The 19985-nt window shown below is 33.2% G+C and overlaps 3 protein-coding genes across 3 annotated transcripts; 1 reads left to right on the forward strand and 2 right to left on the reverse strand.

Moving 5' to 3' along the window:
• Window positions 1-5259: 5259 nt before the first annotated feature.
• On the reverse strand, window positions 5260-7781 carry LOC114367696 (xyloglucan 6-xylosyltransferase 2-like). Its single transcript, XM_028324895.1, has one exon. It carries the CDS (start codon window positions 7604-7606, stop codon window positions 6254-6256), a length of 1353 nt encoding a protein of 450 aa, XP_028180696.1. The 5' UTR covers window positions 7607-7781; the 3' UTR covers window positions 5260-6253.
• Window positions 7782-12605: 4824 nt separating this feature from the next.
• Window positions 12606-13109, reverse strand: LOC114367752 (translocator protein homolog). The gene has a single exon (XM_028324947.1). It carries the CDS (start codon window positions 13107-13109, stop codon window positions 12606-12608), a length of 504 nt encoding a protein of 167 aa, XP_028180748.1.
• Window positions 13110-17809: 4700 nt separating this feature from the next.
• Window positions 17810-19561, forward strand: LOC114367814 (40S ribosomal protein S21-like). The gene is made up of 4 exons (XM_028325018.1): window positions 17810-17906; window positions 18001-18094; window positions 18221-18353; window positions 19288-19561. The coding sequence occupies exons 2-4, from the start codon at window positions 18045-18047 to the stop codon at window positions 19351-19353; spliced, it is 249 nt and encodes an 82-aa protein (XP_028180819.1). The 5' UTR covers window positions 17810-17906; window positions 18001-18044; the 3' UTR covers window positions 19354-19561.
• The last annotated feature ends 424 nt before the right edge of the window (window positions 19562-19985 follow it).

The raw sequence follows: 19985 nt of genomic DNA on the forward strand, positions 1-19985 counted from the left end.
AAGGCTTTATGTAGCTTGTAAACTTTGTGCTCTTTCCCTTTCTTCATATATCCCTTTGGTTGTTCAATGTACACATCCTCGCTCAATTCTCCATGAAGGAATGTAAATTTAACATCTAACTAAAATATGTTCCATCCCCTGCATGTTGCCAGTGCCACAATCATCCTTATTGTATCCATGCGTGCAATAGGGGCAAAAACTTCAGTAAAATCGATTCCATGTTGTCGAGAGTACCCTTAGCCACCAATCGTGCTTTATATTTATCAATTTCACCCAACTTATTCAACTTTGTCTTGAAAATTCATCTAACTCCAATTGTTTTTGCTCCATTGGAAGATCCATGAGCTCCCAAGTCTGATTCTTTTCAATTGAGTTGATTTCACTATCCATAGTCTTTCTCCATTTCCCATGCTTCACAGCTTCCTTAAACTGAGTTGGATCATCGCCAACAACATCTTGCATTGCGTAGGCCTCTGCTTCTTCTTCTTCACTCAACCCCTCACCACTCACAAATTCTCTCATCCAAGCCAACTACCTCCTTTTTCTCCCTTGAATCACATTTTCTTGTGAACTCCCCGCTTCATTCCTAGCTTCACTACCCCTTGCATTATTTCCATCACTCTCACCTTCACTATCAAACTCCATGTCTTCCACAAACCTATCACTATTACCCTCATCTCTATGCTCCCCTTCACTTTCATCACTACTGAAATCATCATCACCTCAAACCAACTCTGCTTCTATTTGTTCTTTATAATTTGGACCCCAATTCCAACTTTTCTCTTCCTCAAACATGACATCCTTACTAACTACAATCCTCTTTGTCTTAGGGTCAAAAAGACGATAACCCTTTGACTCATCACTCATACCCAACAAAATACAAGGAAAGATCTTATCATCAAGTTTACCTCGTTTTGACTCTGGTATGTGCACGTGTGCTACACAGCCTCAAACTCGAAGGTGTTCTACTGAAGGCTTAACTCCACTTTAAGCTTCTTAAGGAGTGACGTTCTTCACAACAAGTGTTGGACATCGATTTGACAAGTAGAACGTCCAGTTTAGAACTTTAGTCCAAAAAGGTTTGGGAACCTTTTTTGCAAAGAGCATGCAGCGCACCATATTCATAACTGTTCTATTTTTGCGTTCTGTTTTGGTGTGGTGTATATGTTGTGCTGAGTTGCCTCTTTATGCCTTCTTCTTCACAAAATGATTTGAAATTGAGAGAGTTAGACTCTCTTCCCCTGTCCATCCGCAAGCATTTGATGGATGCCTTTGCCTCCTTTTCCACCAATTTCTTGTAAGACTTGAAGCACTCCAAAGCTTCTAATTTTTTAGAGAGCAAATAGACTCAGCCTTTACGACTATAATCATCGATGAAACATAAGAGATACCACTTTCCACTATTTGAGATTGGTTCTATTGGTCCATAGATATCTGTGTGTATGAGTTCCAAGACCTTGTTAGCATGCCATTCACTCTTCTTAGGAATTGGATTATGGTGTTGTTTGTCGGTGAAGCAGTCTATACAAGTGACACTTGAGACTTCCAGTTGAGGTAGTCCACGCACCATTTTCTTTGTTTGTAGTGTCTTCAAACCTTTGTAGCTTAAGTGACCATACCTTTGATGCCAAAGGTAAGTGAGATCAGAAGAAGTGTGTAGACATTCTTCAATAGGTGCAGTTACTTCAGAGCTTTTATTGAAAAGGACAAACATACAGTTGGCACTCATGTTTGTGTGCGCGATTAGGCCCTTGGATGGATGATAGATATTGCGTCGCCCATTTTTTTATTAAAATGGCAAGTCCTTTTTCTTGCAGTTGCCCCATGCTCAATAAATTGTTGCGAAGCTCTGGGACATAATATACATCTCGAACAAGAAAAGTAGTGCCTTCAAATACCAATCTAACACTGCCTTTTCTAGCTATAGACATTCGAGAGTTATTTCCACACTTAACATAGTGCTTATGTCCTTCTACCATGTCTGTGAACATACCTTTGTCTCCACACATATGATTAAAACACCCTGAGTCCAAGAACCACGCATCTTGCCTTGTTGCTTCATTTTCTTGTACAACAGCCATCAAAATGAGCTCTTCTTCTTCATCCAATTCTGCGTAATTTGCCTCTTTGTTCCATTGGGGACATTCATATTGAAAATGCCCCAAATTGTGGCACTTAAAGCACTCCACTGCGGCCTTTGTGAAAGATTGCCTTCCTCTTCCACGTCCTCTACCTCGGTATGCTCCTCTTCCTCTTCCTCTACTGCTTTCCACCTTGAGAACTTACTCATCATCTCAACTGACCCTTTTAAACTTTTGTTCATGAACCACCAGAGAGCTTTGAAGCTCGTTAATGGACATTGTTGTTGTGTCCTTTGACTCCTCAATCGAAACTACTACATAGGTGAACCGCTCTGTCAATGTTCGAAGTATTTTCTCCACCACCTTTGAGTCGGGCATATTCTTCCCATTGCTCCTCATTTTGTTTGCCACTGCCATTACTCTTGCAAAATATTCAGTAATGGTTTCTGCTTCTTTCATTTCAAGTACCTCAAACTCCCTTTGTAATGCATTGAGCAATGACTTCTTCACACGTTCATTGCCCTCAAATTTTCTTTTTAGGGAATCCCAAACAATCTTGGACGTGCTCCTATCCAAGATTTGTTCGAAGATTGATCTATCAATGGTCCTAAAAAGATAATGCTTGACCTTATAATCCGTTGTTATGTCGTTCTCCTCCTAGACAGCACTGTCAACCAGGTTCCATAGACCCTTGGCACGAAGAAAGTTCTCTATCAACTCACTCCAATGATCATAATGAAGACCATCAAAGTGAGGGATTTTTGCTAAGCTCTATCCGTCATGTGAATGTATGAATACATGAATTTTGATGATGCCAAAGAAGAATCAAACAAGGCCGCTTCAAAGGATAAGCATTTGCTTCAAGATTAATTCAAGATTGTTTCAACAAACAAAGTCTTGTTTCAAGATTCATTAAATATCCAACCTTGCCTCAAAACAAAGGGTTTCAAAGTCATGCAAGGCTCTGGTAATCGATTACGAGGAAGCGTAATCGATTACCAGAAGGGAAGAATGAAAAAGAGCTGTTGAAAAGGGTTTAAAATTTGAATTTTGAACATGTAATCGATTACCATATGTTTGTAATCGATTACCAGCAACGAAACTTTGGAAATTCAAATTCAAAAGTAATAACACTTCAAAATATAATTGTGTAATCGATTACACAAACATTGTAATCGATTACCAGTGGAGAGTTTTCAGAAAATCTGCCAACAGTCACATCTTTTGATTGGATTTGTGAATGGTCATCAAAGGCCTATAAATAGGTGACTTGGACAAAAATTTTTAGAGAGAGTTTTGCTTGTTCAAAATGTTTTATCCTCTCAAAAGGAAATGAGAGAGATTCCAAGAAAACTTCATTGCCAAATGCTCTCTCAAAAGAAACTCTTGGGCAAACACTTGCAAATCCATTAAGAGTTTCTCCATGGACTTCAATTGTAATATCCTTCTCTTCAAGAGAGAATTCTTTTTTCTTTCTTCTCATTCAAAGAGATTGATTAAGGGACTGAGGGTCTCTTAAGTTGTAAGGATTCCTAAACACAAGGGATAGGTTGTCCCTGTGTGGTTCAGACTTTGTAAACGGATTTTTACAAAGAGAAAGGAAAATCTCAAGTGAGTTGCTTGAGTACTGGACGTAGGCACGAACTTTGCCGAAATAGTATAAAACTGTGTTTGCATTCTCTCTTCCCTTATCTCATTTATTTTGTTGCAATCAATTTTGTCTTGCATATTTAAAGAACATTATTAAATTGATTGTTGTTTCTTCTACATTCTAAGCCTATCCCTCTTAAGTTATTGAGGCCGTTGGTCCAACACGTCGTTCATTGTCGTACTTCTCTTAGCTAAGTTGCGGCTTAGATGTATGTATCAGGCCCAGTGAGGGCTCTGATACCAGTTTGAAGAGAATACTGGTATGCAATTATTCAAACTCTTGCAAAACTGATTGCTACGTTTATTGAATTCAAAGAGGCTATTATATAGCCTTTACAAATCTAAACAGAATACAAGAAAATATCTCATGAATAACTGCATGATTCGTTGGAATAATTCAAAAGCAACTAAATCCTACAGACTAGGACATATTAAAAACAAACCAAATTGTAACAACAACAAACTAAAACAGAATAACAACTAGCAAAAAACTTCTTCATAATCACATCATGTTTTTCGTCCAAAATCAATCCTGATCATGAAACTTTATTGCTTATGCCTTATGGTTGTTAAACATTCTCATTGTTATGTACTTTTGTCTTGAGTGGTTAAACATTGTTTGATTTTTGCTCTTGATTATTAAGCTTATTGTTTTTTCCTTATGATGGTTAAGAATTCTCATGGATTTGTACTTTTGTTTTGAGTGGGTAAACATTGTTTTGACTTTCGCTCTTGATGGTAAGCTTTATTGATTTTGCCCATGGTGGTTAAACATTCTCATTAGTTTGTGCTTATGTCTTAAGTGGTTAAGTATTGTTTTGACTTTTGTTTTTGATGCTTAAGCTTTATTGCTTCTACCTTATGATGGTTAAGCAATATTCTCATTGATTTGTTAGCCTCTGGGAAGGCCCTCTATCAAGTGGTCAAACTTTGAGGTATAACTTTTAATTGATGGTTAAGTGTGTTTGTTTCTTCTATGTAATTAAGCCTTTTTGTCATGGCTTTTACTTAATCGCGTTATGCTTGTGTCTATTAGATTTGATCAATTTAGTCATTGTATTTCCTTTGTGGTTCTCATGTTCCAATTAGTCATCAACGTGCAAACCTTACCAAAAAAAATTACATACGACTTTCCTATTAGGCTCCACAATTACGTGACAAGTCACTGGATTGCAAACATCATTATTATGTCATTAATTAACCTTATTAGTTGACAACAAAGACTAAAACAAACAAAAAATATTAAATTTTACAGGGATAGAAATCAAAAGAAGCATTTTCAAAGGACCAAAATCAAAATGACACTATTGTTAGATACTAAAATCATATTTAAGCCAATATATTTGAACATTTTAATATACTTGTATAAAAAGAAACCTCATCTACTTCATACTCAACCCACAAAAATATCAGGACCGACACTGCAAATACACCAAGCAAGGTGGGATCTTTTCCTGATTAGTGTGGCCGGAATAGTTCCTGACAATACAGTAAAGCTAGAATATATGATCTATTGTTTACTCAAGAGTCTCAAACCGTCCAATTGTTCGAGTTTAAACTTTGAAATCATAGTTGACATGCTATATTGCCCGGTGTTTGCCACTAATCTATACATGCAGTGACATCCTCGCTGTGCACCCAAAAATTGAAAATAAAACTACTCGAATACAACTACACAAGAGTCAAGAGTGTGTGCTTTTCAAAATATGATGGAAAAGTGAGGAATTGATATTGGATTCATTGCATCCTTCGAAAGCTTTCTCCAAGGCAAATCTGTTCACACATAAATCTGCAAGTTAACCTGTCAATATCTGCAATGTTTATAACTATAAAATCCTTTAATTAACAACCACCTATTCTATCTCAGTGACACTTAAAAGCTCTATCTTAGTTGCCATTTTAATTAACCATGTCTTCAGCGAAATCTCAATGACAAGACGGTCCGAACTATTAGTAAACAGATTCCGTATCAAAGAAGCACAAGAAACCGTTACTAACAAGAGATTCCTTCCTCGACCCTTTAACCAACACGAGCAAAGATATAGCAAGGACAACAAATTCATCCAAAAACAAAGAAAGGAATTATTCTCAATTCGACAATTCCTCATCTATCAATTTATCCACAAAATGAACTAACAGAGTCCCGGATTAGAAAAGGACAGAGTAGAGAAGAAGACCATATGTTCTTTTAAAAAAAAATCACTATAACTTAAAAGCAAAAATAAATTAAAGATTACAGTTTTCAACACTATCATCATCATCATGATCATACGCAACTGCAAAGCAAAGAGTATAGTGGTGTGGTAGCAGATGAATGAATATCAAGTAGCAGTAGTAAGAATTAGGAAAAGTAACCAACATCAACATCACCAAGATTTTTAAAAAAATGGACCTCACTGCAATTTTCTGTAGTTGTCATTGCCATTGCCATAACCACAACCACAGCACGACCATAATTGTAGTTGCATCAGCCACATTTGTCAGCAATTTCCCACAATTGTGATCATAAAACCTCGACCATATCAAGAAGAAGAGAGCTTGATAGCTTTGAAAGCAGGATGAAGCAATCCAAGCTCATCCTTAACCTCAAGAGGATTGCTAGTATCATTCCTCACCCTCTTCACCTTACGGCTACCAAGTGACTTATGAGTGAATCCATACATCTGCAAAATCTGGTTATCCCCAAAGTTATAGGCCCTATCCATCTGCTTCAAGCACCTCTCAACAGGGTAATCCCCAAACTTCCCACAAGGCTTGCACCCCACAAAGTGAGTCACCAAAGGCCACCTATGATCACCAAGCCCCGGGTGATAATTCTCAATCATCTCCTCATAACGATCCACCAAAATCCCCCAATAACCATGCAAGTAGTAGTGATTCTCAAGGTAAACCTTGTCACCCCATTTCTCCTTCCCAGTTGCCAACAAATAAACCATAGCAGATTGATCGTCAGCTTCAAAAACAGGCCTATTCTTAAGCTCCCTAGTGAGCACTTTCCCAGCTTCATCTCTTATCTTCCCCTTGGGCCCCATTGGAGCCCAAGCATCAAGAATATCCAAAGACCATTGACAGTTTCTCAACAGAAAACTACCAGTGTTCAACCCAATCCAATTCTTCTCATCATACACCATCTCATTCCACCCGTGCATAACAAAGTTCGAATCTTTATACCTCTCCCATGGCACCTCAAAGGCCATGTCGGTGAACATTGCATCACTGTCCATCCACCAGAGAAACTCCACTTCAGGGTGAGAAAGCAAGAGCTTCCGAATCAACGGAAGCTTGGCCCAAAACCCTGCCATTTCCGCGTCCAAGAGAGCCATGTTGTAGAAAATCTCAATCCCGTGGACCCTGCAGTAGTCAATCTTGTTCTTTATCGATTTGACAAGGTAGTGGTCTCCGACCGGGTTTTCGCACGGTTTGGGAGACGAACCGGTTACGAGGAGGACGCGGGGTTTGTTGGGTCCGATGAAGTTGGGGTAGTCCGGGTTGTTGGATAGCCATGAAGAGCGTTGTTCGTCCCAATTTGAGATTTTGGGGCCGAGGGTGTAGGGCGCGTTAGGGTTAGGTTTTTCGTCGTCGGTGGGGGGCTCGTCGACGAGGATCTTGGAGAGATCGAAGGTCGCGTAGTTGTTGGATTCGGAGGAGGATAGGGATTCGGGTTTGACTTCTTCGAGGACGCGGCGGGCGCGGGCGGCGGAGAGGTGGTGACGGATCTCATTGAAGTCCTGCTCCGGCGTGCCGAACTTGCCGGCGCCGATGGTGCCGCGGAGGACGACCAGCGTGAGGAAGAGGCAGAGGAAGGTCACGGTGCTGTGGCGGCAGGCGCGATGAATCTGCCGGACGCGCCGTGTTCCAAGGCAGCACTCCAGCATTGTTGTTAACTGAGTAGACTCGGTTGAATCGAGCGTGTTCTTTCTTTCTCAGATGCCGCCGATTCGAGGGAGTAATTGATGGGGGATTATAACTACTAAGATCCTAAAATATAGTATGTCTTTTAAGACGGCCTTGTCGGTGGAAGACAAGTGTTATCTTTTACACTTTGTGTAATTTTGTTGCATGTTATGTTATTAAATAATAAAAGGATGAGAAGGGTGGTCAAATTATTATTAGTGTTAGAATAAGGAAAAGTTTAGATGACACGACCTAGCTAAATAATTTGACATTAATTGTCTAAGCGCGTGACATGAAAATCACCTTCATCGTGTGCTAAGCTGTTTCTGATGGTATACAGCTAAGAATCGACTGGGCTTGGGGACACATGCATTGCCTTGCAACTTCGCTTCATTTGGATCATCATCGTGCCCATAGTTGTTTATCATTATCATTACCTTTTTAGTACCTTTGGTTTTGGATACTATCCAAAAGAAAATTCAAATCTCACATTCACAAACATGATAAAATTATAATAAAATATATAAATAAAAGATCATTTTTATCTTATGATGTAACTTTAGGATTAAAATATCTTTAAATTTATATTCTCTAATATTATTAGAGTTTATCATAAATCATTTAAAGCATCACACATCAGATCCTAAAATGTTGAGCCTGAAAGTTATATTCAAATTTTCATTTTAAGAGTTAATCAAGATTCGTGATATTATGTGCTGAAAAACATAAAACAAAAAAAATCTTTTGAATTTGTACGCATTATTTTGTTAGTTCTTGAAATAACAAAAAAATAGACTCTTGTAAAATAATTATCATCAATTATATTAGTCCAAAATACGAAATATATTTGCTAGAATAATTGATAATGTTAATTTGGCATGTTAAATATCACATAAATGCTCGTGTGTCCCTCCACGTGTTTGTTCAATCAGCAAGAACCAAAATGAATAGTTGAATTTCAACATGTTAGATCAAAGGATAACAATTCAAAAAAAAAAATCAAAATTGTTAGGGTACCACTGAGTTAATTTTTGCTATAAATAATTTCAAGTTATATTTTACTTATTTCTCGGTAAAAAAATCAAAAGGATAGTTTATATCTTTCAAAGTTTTAATTGCAATAAAAGAAATATTTAAAAAATGATGAAATATGCTATCTGTCTTATATAAGCATCCTTTAAACACTAAAAGTGTGTTTGAAAATGCATTTCAACTAGTTTTTTTTATTTTTTTTACTAACCGAAAAGTTTTGTTTGACTGATGGTAAACGAGTTTTTTAATAGCTTCTAGTGTTTTTTGAGATGTTATTTGATGTAGTATTTTTTAAAATGCTAGTTTATATCTTTTAGCTTTATATATATATTCTCTTTCTATCCTTAAACATTTACTAGATTTCCTTTTTAATACTTTCTATTTAAGGTTAAATTTTATGTCCACTTATATAATTTTATATTTTTAATTACTTCAACATATAATTTATCATACACTTGTAATTCATTAAGATATTTTTTCAACTTTCAATTAATTTTTGGTTACCAAATAGTTTTTTTAGCTAATTTTGTCAAACATAATCTTCAATTTGTGTTTGTCAAGATATTTCAACTAGTTTTTAGCTTTTTTAACTAACTGAAAAAGTTTGTTTGACTTTTGATAAACAAACCTTTTTAGTAATTTCTAACCTTTTTTAAAACAATACTTGAAGTAACATTTTTTAAGACATTAACTTTTATGTTAGACACAACGAGAAATGAAAAGTTACAAGTCAAATTAAGCTCGAGCGAAAAAATTATCTCATGTGTTAATGGTTGGAAAAATGGAGCTGAATCGCCTAATTATGTCATTGTGGGACATGAGCAATATTATGAACATTTTAAATTGAAAGGAACCCAAGGGAGTTATGCTACACTTATACATTGTCAATTGTAATTTTATCCTCTTTATTGAACCTCTAATTAATTGATAAGATTCTAAACTTAGGGACCAATATTCGTATATTTGTGGTTGGTGGGAGGATGATGCAAACTTATTTATGTCAGGAATTGAAGAGAACAAATTTGATTCAACTAGTCTAACTAGAACTGAAGAAATGTGGAAGACAAAAATAAATGTCAAAGATTATTCGTGCTCGAATGAGAAATACATAATTGTTGAATATAATTGAGTTTAACATGATTGATTTTCTACATGATATTCTTAATTTAGAATCAAATCATACCATGAATTTGATTTAATGTTTTTAATAGAAAAAAGTAGTTATTCATACTAAATTTTAGATAGATTTTAAAAGCAAACAAATATTTTGTTATAAAGAATGCAATCTATTTAAACGATCGATCACAAGAACATTTTTTTTGTTTATCTTTAGTATAATTCAAGAACAATAGAATATTAAAACATATTTCATTAACAAGCATTGTTAAATAACTTTTAATTTGTAACAAAAAAACATTAATAACCAAATATTTTGAATTCTCGAACAAAATATTCATTAACTAATGCTTAACACCAACAACACTTTGTTCGGTCATAGGAATTTTCTTTTATTGGTTAGGCACTTTGACTGTTTGATAAACAAACTTTTTTTAGTAGCTTCTTGTATTTTTTTTTAAACGCTACTTGAAGTAGTATTTTTTAAAACATTAAATTCTAGATTTTTATATTTATTCATTTTTTGTCCTTGGACATTTATTAGATTTTCCTTTTGATATCTCATGTTTAAGGTAAACTTTTATTATTTTTATTTTTTTATATAATTTTACATTTTTCAACTACTTTAACAATGATTTTACCAAACACTTTTGATTCAATAAGGTAATTTTCTAGCCTTTAGTTACTAACATCTTTCAAGCTAATTTTGTCAAATGTAGCCTAAAATGATTTTTCAGCTTTTAGCTACCAATTAGATTTTCAGTTTCTAGTTCATTTTCCAGGTTACAGTTAATTTTTTAGCTAGTTTTATCAAAAAGTCTAATATTAGAATTGTCTATCAAGCATTTTATTTTAAAATATGGTGCATCCACAAAGAAGGGTGAGCTTATCACATAATATTTGAAGCGTATTAGAAAATCTTTGATAACTTTATCCTTAAAGCAAACAAGGATAAACTTAAAAGTCTACCAATTTTATTAAGAAACATGCAAAGAAAAAGAAGTAATACACAAGACAATTGGATCAAAGATGACAACATACCACATTTTGAAAAGCAAATATGGTCACATATAATACATTTTTTTTACAATACAGGAAAGAAAGATAAGTAACATGCTTTATCAAATTATACATTAGTGGTAGTGTCATTTCGTGCTCCAACTATGAATAAAAATTGCACATATTTTTTTAAGTGCTTCTTTTTCTATACCATAACATGGTTTTATTGTAAAGACTAAACTAGAAAAGTAGATAACATTTGTCTATTTAGACGATAGCCTAATGAACTTTTCCTTTACGCATTCTTTAGTTAAATCGTTGAGCACTTGGAAAGATTTTGCAAACAAAGAATATTTGTATAATTGTTCAAAGAGGCAAGTTAGAAAAAAAAAAAACTTGTGCTTAAGCTTGAGGAAGCTTGAAAAAAAGTACTTGTAACAATGTGGAACAATTGTTCTCAATTTGTTGGTGGAAATCTTAGTTAAAAGTAAATGACTAGATGTAGTTTTTGTGTTAAACAAATGGATATAAATCACTTGTAATGTTTTTTTCCCTTAAACTCATTTATTGCATTCTAACCAAATAATTTAATTAGTTGTATCATTTTATTTTTTATTTTTTTTTGCAAAAACTCATTTTTAAGAAAGGATTTGAGAGAAAATCTATAAACACATTTCAATCTCTTTTCTTGTGCTTATTAGTATTTTACACAATACTTACTTTGTTTTCATCTCCTTTAAATTTCTTGATGATAAAAATGAACTCTTATTGTTAAAAAATTTCATCATAGGGGTCCTCTTGTGTTGTGATTTATCTTTTAGAAGGAGAAGAATAAGACTGCAATATGCAAATTGATGACAAGAACGTCGCTTATGGTTTTCAAGTGTACTTTGCTCCCCGTGTTGATGATGATTAGGGGTAGAATGATTTTTATCTCATGTTAGGCACAACAAGAAATGAAAAGTTACAAGTGGAATTAAGCTCGAGCGAAAAAATTATCTCATGTGTTAATGGTTGGGAAAATGGAGCTGAATCGCCTAATTATGTCACTGTGGGACATGAGCAATATTATGAACATTTTAAATTGAAAGGAACCCAAGGGAGTTATGCTACACTTGTACATTGTCAATTGTAATTTTATCCTCTTTATTGAACCTCTAATTAATTGATAAGATTCTAAACTTAGGGACCAATATTCGTATATTTGTGATTGGTGGAAGGATGATGCAAACTTATTTGTGTCGGAAATTGAAGAGAACAAATTTGATTCAACTAGTCTAACTAGAACTGAAGTAATGTGGAAGACAAAAGTGAATGTCAAAGAAGACTATTTGTGCTCGAATGAGAAATACATAATCCTTGAATACAATTGAGCCTAACATGATTGATTTCCTACATCCCATTCGTAATTTAGAGTCAAATCATACCATGAATTTGATTTAATTTGTTTAATATAAAAAATAGTTATTCACACTAAATTTTAGAGAGGTTTTAAAGGCAAACAAATATTTTGTTAGAAAGAATGCAATCTATTTAAATGATCGATCAAAATAATATTTTTTTGTTTATCTTTAGTATAATTCAAGAACAATAGAATATTAAATATATTTCGCTAACAAGCATTTTTAAATAACTTTTTAAGTTGTAACAAAAAAAACATTAATAAACAAATGTTTTGAGTTCTAGATCAAAATATTCATTAACTAATGCTTAACACCAACAACACTTAATAGCAAAATACTATTGAAAGTTACACATTTTTTTTGTCTCTAAGATTGATAATCTAAGGGGGTATTGATCCTCATCAAGTAATCAATAACTACAAAACTGCAATCAAATAAATATTAGCTTAAAGCTAACAAGACAAAGATATGCAGCCCATGCCAAACACGGTTTGGCTAGATCTTTAGCAAAAGGGTTCACCTTTCTAAACCTCAAGTAACACAAAAAGAGGGTCACAAAATTCACAAGACAAGAAATCAAAGCAAGCCAATAAGCACCCATAACGAGCACAAGGGGATGCCACACAATGCTTAGAGAAACATGGGCTATGTAGAGAGACATCGCATCAGTCTCCCCTTGAAACCCTCCATTGGCCCACACTAGCCACGCTGCGAGACCCATGAAGAAAGATGAGCCCAATATGGACAAGTGAATGAACCAAAGTGGTGCAAACCAAAATGGCTTGGATATTATTTGGTTGTACTTGCGTCCTGAACCGAAGAGGATGATTATGGTTAGCGTGAGGGTGAAGGGAACCGCAATGCCTATTGCTAGAGAACGTAATGCTCGCCTAGCTTGAGATTTCTTTGTGTCATGCAAGGTTTGAGAAGCCATGTGGAAAATTTTTTTGGGGGAAGTGGAGAAAAGCCATGGCAATGGTAAGGATAAAGATTAAATTGGTAAATGAGTGTTTTGGAGTAAAGTTAGGAGAATGTTTAAATTAAGAATATGTTATTGACACGGGAAGAAATTATGGCACATGGTTTGGAATGTTGATCACCGAAACAAATGGTTAATTATCCATTGAATACTCATGTCCTTTTTCAATTCAACAGTATTTAAGGAAGGAGAAATTTTAGTAACTTACTTAAATGAGTTAAATAATTGGAGTATTTAAGAAAAGGTGCAAGCAAATATAAGCCAATATAAAAATATAAATTTATAAAATATCCCTTGCTTGAAATATTAAGAATTATTTCAAAGACATAAATTTAATTACTTCAACCAAAATCTTTATCTATTATGTTGAAATGTTTTTGGTGAATTATTACCAACAAGTTATAGGTTTTTTAAATCTATTGTAGAAAAAATTCCGTTGAAATCTCCTTTAATCGTGAGAAAAAAATGTGAAAACAAAAAAGAAACAAACACATGCGCATGCATGTAACATATAGGAGGATCACAAATTTAAACAATTTGACATTAGAGTGGTGAGTGATGACATATTTTTTAAGAACTTTAGAAAAAGTTTTCTAATATATTTATTTGAAATGAACAAAGATATAGTTATCATTATATGGCAGTTGAGATTAAAATTAATTACAATGTATTTTAAATTAAATTAAGCTATAAATAATAAATAATAAAATAAAACAAAAATATTTTAGTTAGTAAATAAAAAAAGTAAAATTTAGATAGTAAAATCAAAATTAACTATATTACATGTATGAAAAGTATATTTAAGGCTATTTTTTTTCTTTCTACGTTATTGTCCCCCTATCTCTTACATTCTAAAAATAAAGTTTACATTTCTTATTTTCTAATTATAAAGCGTATTTTCCATCTTGAATAAATTGGGAGGTAAAAGTGTAAAAGAGAGAAATATCAATAAGATATTGACAATTTAACGAGCTTTGTTTGCTTTTCCTTTTCTTGAATCTCAGGGCTACTAATAATCCGTAGGCACTAAAAATAAAAGCAAACAACTTTAAATTATCACCATTTTGTTGTGTCTCCTTTTTGCCACAATCAATTCAAGACACTGAAACACTCCGACATGGTAAGCTCACCCCCTTTATGCCAAACTGAAACTGCACCACTTCTTTTATTTCATTTTCCTTGCATTTAACTCTTCTTTAAGTACATTTTTTTTGTTAGAAAGTCACCTAATTGGGGTCACCCCAAGTAGCCGTGGGTAGAAGAGAGGCATGCTGAAGTTCCACTAGCAAGTAATCACGGAAAAAATAGGGTGTGTTAAAGTCTCATGCTTGCTAGGCTCATATCACACATTCTAACATTTCATTGTTTTGTTGATGAGAAAATGCTAGAAATTAAACCTCACATGAGATTGGCCTTTGGCATTTTCAGTTCATAAAACATAAACCCTAGTTATTAGATCATGTTCAAAATAAGGTACTTTTTTTTTGCTCTTCGAGTGCCAATTTCATCATTTTAGTTTCAGATTAATGGGGTTTCAAATAGTGTTTTGAAGTGTGTATCAAAAGTGGTAGTAATAGGATAAACTATAGCATTGTTGTTTCGTTAATAGTTGCATATGTTTAGTAGTGTTGTTTGCCTTGTAGTGCATTTTAAGTTGATGAAGTTTTCTCTCTTATTTTATTTAGTTGATCAAGTTAGCTTTTAGTATGAGATTCAACTAAGCATATTATTTTTGAAGGTAAAGTAAGAAAAGTCATTAATGACAAAAGCATCTGGTTGACAAAACCTTTTGCATTTCTAATGAATTTAGTTTGATGTTTGGAAGCAAGTGATAACATTGTTGTCTAACTTTGATTTATTCCGTTTTAATTTTGGAAGTTTCATGTTGTGTATGTTCATTATCGTGATAACTTTTACCATGTGTTTGGATGGAGGAATTTAAGGAGGTAATTCATTTTTTTAAGAATTTAAAATACTTGTAAAATAAGCTGTTTTGATGCAAAATTTGAGGAGCAACTAAAATTCTGGTATTTGCATAAGGAATTTTAGTTAGTTCAAATAGGAGAGTTTTAAATTCTCTTTAAAATCTAAGAATTTGAATTTTCTCTCTCCCATAACTCTTCCTTAGGTTCTTATGACTCATGTCTCCCTAATCTTGCAACTCTAACTCGACACTCCACTCACAACCCTTAAGGTTTCACTTTGCTTTCTCTTATGGTGGTTCAAAGCGTGCTTTTTCTCTCGTGCAGTGTTTGTGAATTTCAATCACAGTGAAATCCCTTCCACGATAACGCCTCTTTCTCTGATGGCAACAGAGAACCGTCTTTATGTTCAACAAAAACCTTCATCTACAAAAGAATACCATAAGAGATTTTCTCTCGTGTAGTGTCATTGTCATAATCATCAGAGAAGAGAAGATCCGTATTGAAATCGAAAAAAATGGATGAACTTGGACGTTGTTGAACCTGACGACGCCAGAGATCGACGGTTCATTGAAGTTCACAAGCACAAAGCCAAACTCTTCTTGTTTCTTCTCATCTACCTCATTTTTGTTATGCTTCTCTTTGTTTTCGTTTTCAAAGTTTGCCCATGAAATCTTGTGTGCTATGTTTACATCTTTAGGTGTGTTTTTGCACTAACAAATTGAAAGGATGATACTGTTTTTAATTGTTTATTTTTATCTAATATTAAATTAAAATTATTTTTAAATGATTAGATAATTAAATATTGGTGAATGTTTATTTTTATTAAAGTTAAAGTTAAAATTTAATTTGTAAAATACATATTTAAAATACATATTGAATTGCTCCATCCAAACTAAGAATTTGAAATTCCAAAAATTTGAATTGATTCATCCAAATAAATTATTTACAAAATAAAAAAATTTAAATAAGAACATTTTAAATCTCTAACATTTCAAATTTTATGGAATTTCGAAATTCCCCATCCAAACACATTATTATTGCATTCGCAACAAATGGTGTATATGATTGTAGATCCCCAAAACAAGAATTGTTGTGTTATGCCTTTAGATATTGTTTAGACTCACCAACATGGTGGTTAGGAATCTTTGTGTGTGAAGGAGGATGTGGGTTTCTTTATAGTTCAGAGGATGTCATGATTCTAAATAATTTTAGTACGAGGATTTGTGTTTAATTGATGCTTAGGGTGGAGTTTTAGGGAGATGGGGAATGAGTAACTAGCAAACTTTTATGTAAGATGTAAAGTATTCATTAAGGAGTGTTTGATGCATGAATATTTTATTCAATTTGATTTTAATATGCACACACAATAGTTGTGATGTTTATCAAATCATTTAGCTAGAGGCTGAATCTTGTGTTTAAACTTTGATATGTTTGCTCTTGACTTCTTGCAAATAATTATTGTTAATATGGTATTTTCCTTTATTATTTTTAATTTCCTTTAATTTGTATAATGTAAGTTTATGAATATTAAAATAATACAGAAAATTAAAATTGAGGAAGTAATGTAAATGACTAACATTATTGAAATCTGAATTATATATGTATTTTTACATGGATTTTGTGCATATCAAGGTGGTTTAACTCAATTAATTGAACAATATGTGTGAGGAATGTAAATCCTCTACTACTGTATTCAATTCCTATTGATAAAAAGACATAATTTTTATATGTTATATTATTTTGTTTATATATATCACAATTACTTTGCTGTTTATTTTCACGTGGTTGTTAAGACATGAACTATGCCTTTTTTTAATGGAATGAATAGTGACTCTTGAAAACATGATTATATAAAGTGATTTAGGTAAAAGAAAAAATGGAAATGAAAGTCCATTTTATGTTTAGAGTAAATGTCTAGGTACTAGGGGACATATTATAATGAAAATGATTAATCTTAAATGTTAGTTTGAAATAAAAGGTCCAAATTAAAAATATTTTAAATTAAAATTAAAATATCACATAACAAGCAAACTTATGAAAGATTTACCAAACAAAAACCAAATATCTTAAATATTTTAATTATCAGGTATTAAAATATCTCAAATTCATCATGACCTCTACTTTGCTACAATCATTATGATTGTTATTGCAAATATTGTCATGACTATCAAGCACGTCGCATTGGCATTGCCACTAACATGATTTTCATGGTGAAGGTGATAGCGATGGTCATAATGACAATATCAATGATAGTGATGATGATGATCATGTTTTTGGATGTGATAAATTAGGTATTTTAGATCATATTTGATTTTTTTGTGTGAATCTTTTAGAGATTTTATGGTTAATTTGAATTTAAAATATTTTTAATGTTAACTTTTCATTTTAATCTAATGATTGAGATTTGTGATCTTCTTCCCTGCATAAGATCATCATTCTCATATGATTCGTCCCTTTGGTACTAATAATGTGAAAAAAATATTATATAATCATAAATTATTGTATTTGTTTTATTAGTTTTTTAAATAATTATTTAAAAAATCAAATCTATCATATTTTTGATTGGTTGAAAATATTAAGTTATTTTTTTCTTTTTAATTATTTCACCTTGTTTTAACTTTTGGAAAATTTCTAAGATATAAGTCAAAATTGAAGCACTTATTTAGAAATTAGAAAAAAAGAATGAATGCTATTTTATAATAATTGGGCTTTTAAAACCTATTATTTGAAGCCCAGCCCAAAATCAGAATCCTAGGGTTTGGGATTTATATCCATGGTGTCTCCCCCAATGCCTCCTCTACCGCATTAGCACTCGTCTTTGGTTCTGGTACGTTCTCTCTCTCTCTAGGGTTTTTTCTCTCAACTATTCCTTTCAACATGCGCTATGATACTCATTACCACTTTATTGTAATCTGATTCAGGTTTATAGATCTCTGTGAAGTCGCTTTATAACACTCAACCTAAGATGCAGAACGAGGAAGGACAGATCACCGAGCTTTACATTCCTAGGAAGTGGTATGAGCTTTAATTCTCCTATCACTGTTAATTTTTAGTTTTTGGAAAATTTTGGTTTAATGGTTGTTTATTTGTTGAGTTTTTTTTTTTTTTTGGAATTTGAATGGATTTGTGAATTTGGTGCAGCTCTGCCACAAACCGATTGATTACCGCTAAGGACCATGCTTCGGTTCAGGTTAACATTGGGCATGTGGATGAGAATGGCGTCTACAATGGCCATTTCTCCACTTTTGCTCTCTGCGGCTTCATCCGTGCTCAGGTCTAAATTTTTTTCACTTTTTTTTTATTCTGTTCTGGAATTTCTTTCTTGTTTATTTTTATTATTTATTGTTTTATTTTTGCCTCTATGCAAGTATATAATAGTGGAATATTGCCCTTTTATGTGTTTGTTGATTTATCCCAGATATTAATAGTGTTTTGTTAATGTCTATTTAGCAAAATTGATTTTTTTATTTGGGAAATAAATACTTGTTACATTAGAAATATAAAATGTAAAAAATGCTTTGTTTTCGATAATTTTTGTTGTTGCGTAAAATGAGCATTAATGGCTTTTATCAACCAATCTGCATAAATTAAAACACTACATTGCTTTTTTGTTGTTTGCGTTTACTAAGTGATTTGGTTTGTAATGTGTTGCTATTGGACCTGCTATACCCACGATTTATTAACACTGTTTAAAGCCATTGCAAAATGTTATAATTAGTATCAAACTGTACTGGTTGATCATGTGTTTCTCTTCTATTTAATTACTCGTTCTCTATTTGGGGAATTGGGGATCGGATGGGAGCTGTGGATGTTAGAGTTTCCTGTTTTGATCTTTGGTTTTGTATTTCTTGTCATTTTAAATACCTTGGCATTGTTTATTATTTGTGTAAATGATAATTTAATTTAGTTCCTACATAAATCATTGAAAAGAACAAACAAATTGAAAACAAGGAATGCTTTTGGTTATTATCTGTGGAAATCCTCCACGAAGGAAAGAAAACTAATACAGTTAATATGATTCCAAGTAGACTGCACACTTTTGATGTTTTTCTTTTCATTTTATATTATGTTGGAAATTGTGTTTGCTATTGTATTCTGGTCCCTTTTTCTCTGCCTGGAAATTCCTACATGTTCCATTGGTGCACCTTGATAATTACCTTTAGGAATTGCATTTCTTAGCTCATGTTTTTTGTGTTTTAAATTTCCAGGGTGATGCTGACAGTGCCCTAGATCGCTTGTGGCAGAAGAAGAAAGTTGAAGTTAAGCAACAGTAGACACCCATGATAGTTTGTTACTTTGCTATGTATTAATTTCTACGCTTGCTAGAGATATTTGAGTACTATGATTGTCGTCTTGAGCAAATACTCATTCTAAATTTTCGTTGGTATTTGGTACCGCCAGCTAAATTTGCTTTTTTGACAGTTTGCCAGTGCGTTGATAAATATTTGGTTGTCTTATATTTCAATCATAGATTTTTTGTTACCGTATTGTTTGATTTAACAACAAAACTGACCTCTTCGGTGAAGGTGATCGCGATAAATGGCATAGTGGCCTTCTACAAGTTTAATAATCAACTTCTACAACATTTGCTCAAGACGTTGGGATGCCTTTAAAATGTCTAGTAAAGTATTCTCATGGATCCTAAAATGTCTAGTGAAGTATTCTCATGGATCCTAGATTGAGAATTTTAGAAATTCTGCTGCCATTTTTGTCCCAAATCATGAGTATTTAGCATTCTATCTTGGAAAGAACTTCCAAGTTCCGAACCTTCCATTTGCATGAGCAAGCTTTACCCTAGATTAAGACCAAATGGAGCATACATGGGGAATTGTATGAAACCTTGATGGCAAACATGAGGTTTCAAACATTTTTTATCAACTCTTCGAATCCGTAGCTTGGTGAGTTT

Source organism: Glycine soja, chromosome 9 (genome assembly GCF_004193775.1).
Source record: "Glycine soja cultivar W05 chromosome 9, ASM419377v2, whole genome shotgun sequence".
Taxonomy (NCBI): Eukaryota; Viridiplantae; Streptophyta; class Magnoliopsida; order Fabales; family Fabaceae; genus Glycine; species Glycine soja.

Coding starts and splice junctions, on each gene's coding strand:
- LOC114367696 (XM_028324895.1), bottom strand. CDS start 7,606: ATGCTGGAGTGCTGCCTTGGAACACGGCGCGTCCGGCAGATTCATCGC.
- LOC114367752 (XM_028324947.1), bottom strand. CDS start 13,109: ATGGCTTCTCAAACCTTGCATGACACAAAGAAATCTCAAGCTAGGCGA.
- LOC114367814 (XM_028325018.1), top strand. CDS start 18,045: ATGCAGAACGAGGAAGGACAGATCACCGAGCTTTACATTCCTAGGAAG. Junction 18,095..18,220: donor CTTTACATTCCTAGGAAGTG/GTATGAGCTTTA, acceptor AATTTGGTGCAG/CTCTGCCACAAACCGATTGA. Junction 18,354..19,287: donor GCGGCTTCATCCGTGCTCAG/GTCTAAATTTTT, acceptor TTAAATTTCCAG/GGTGATGCTGACAGTGCCCT.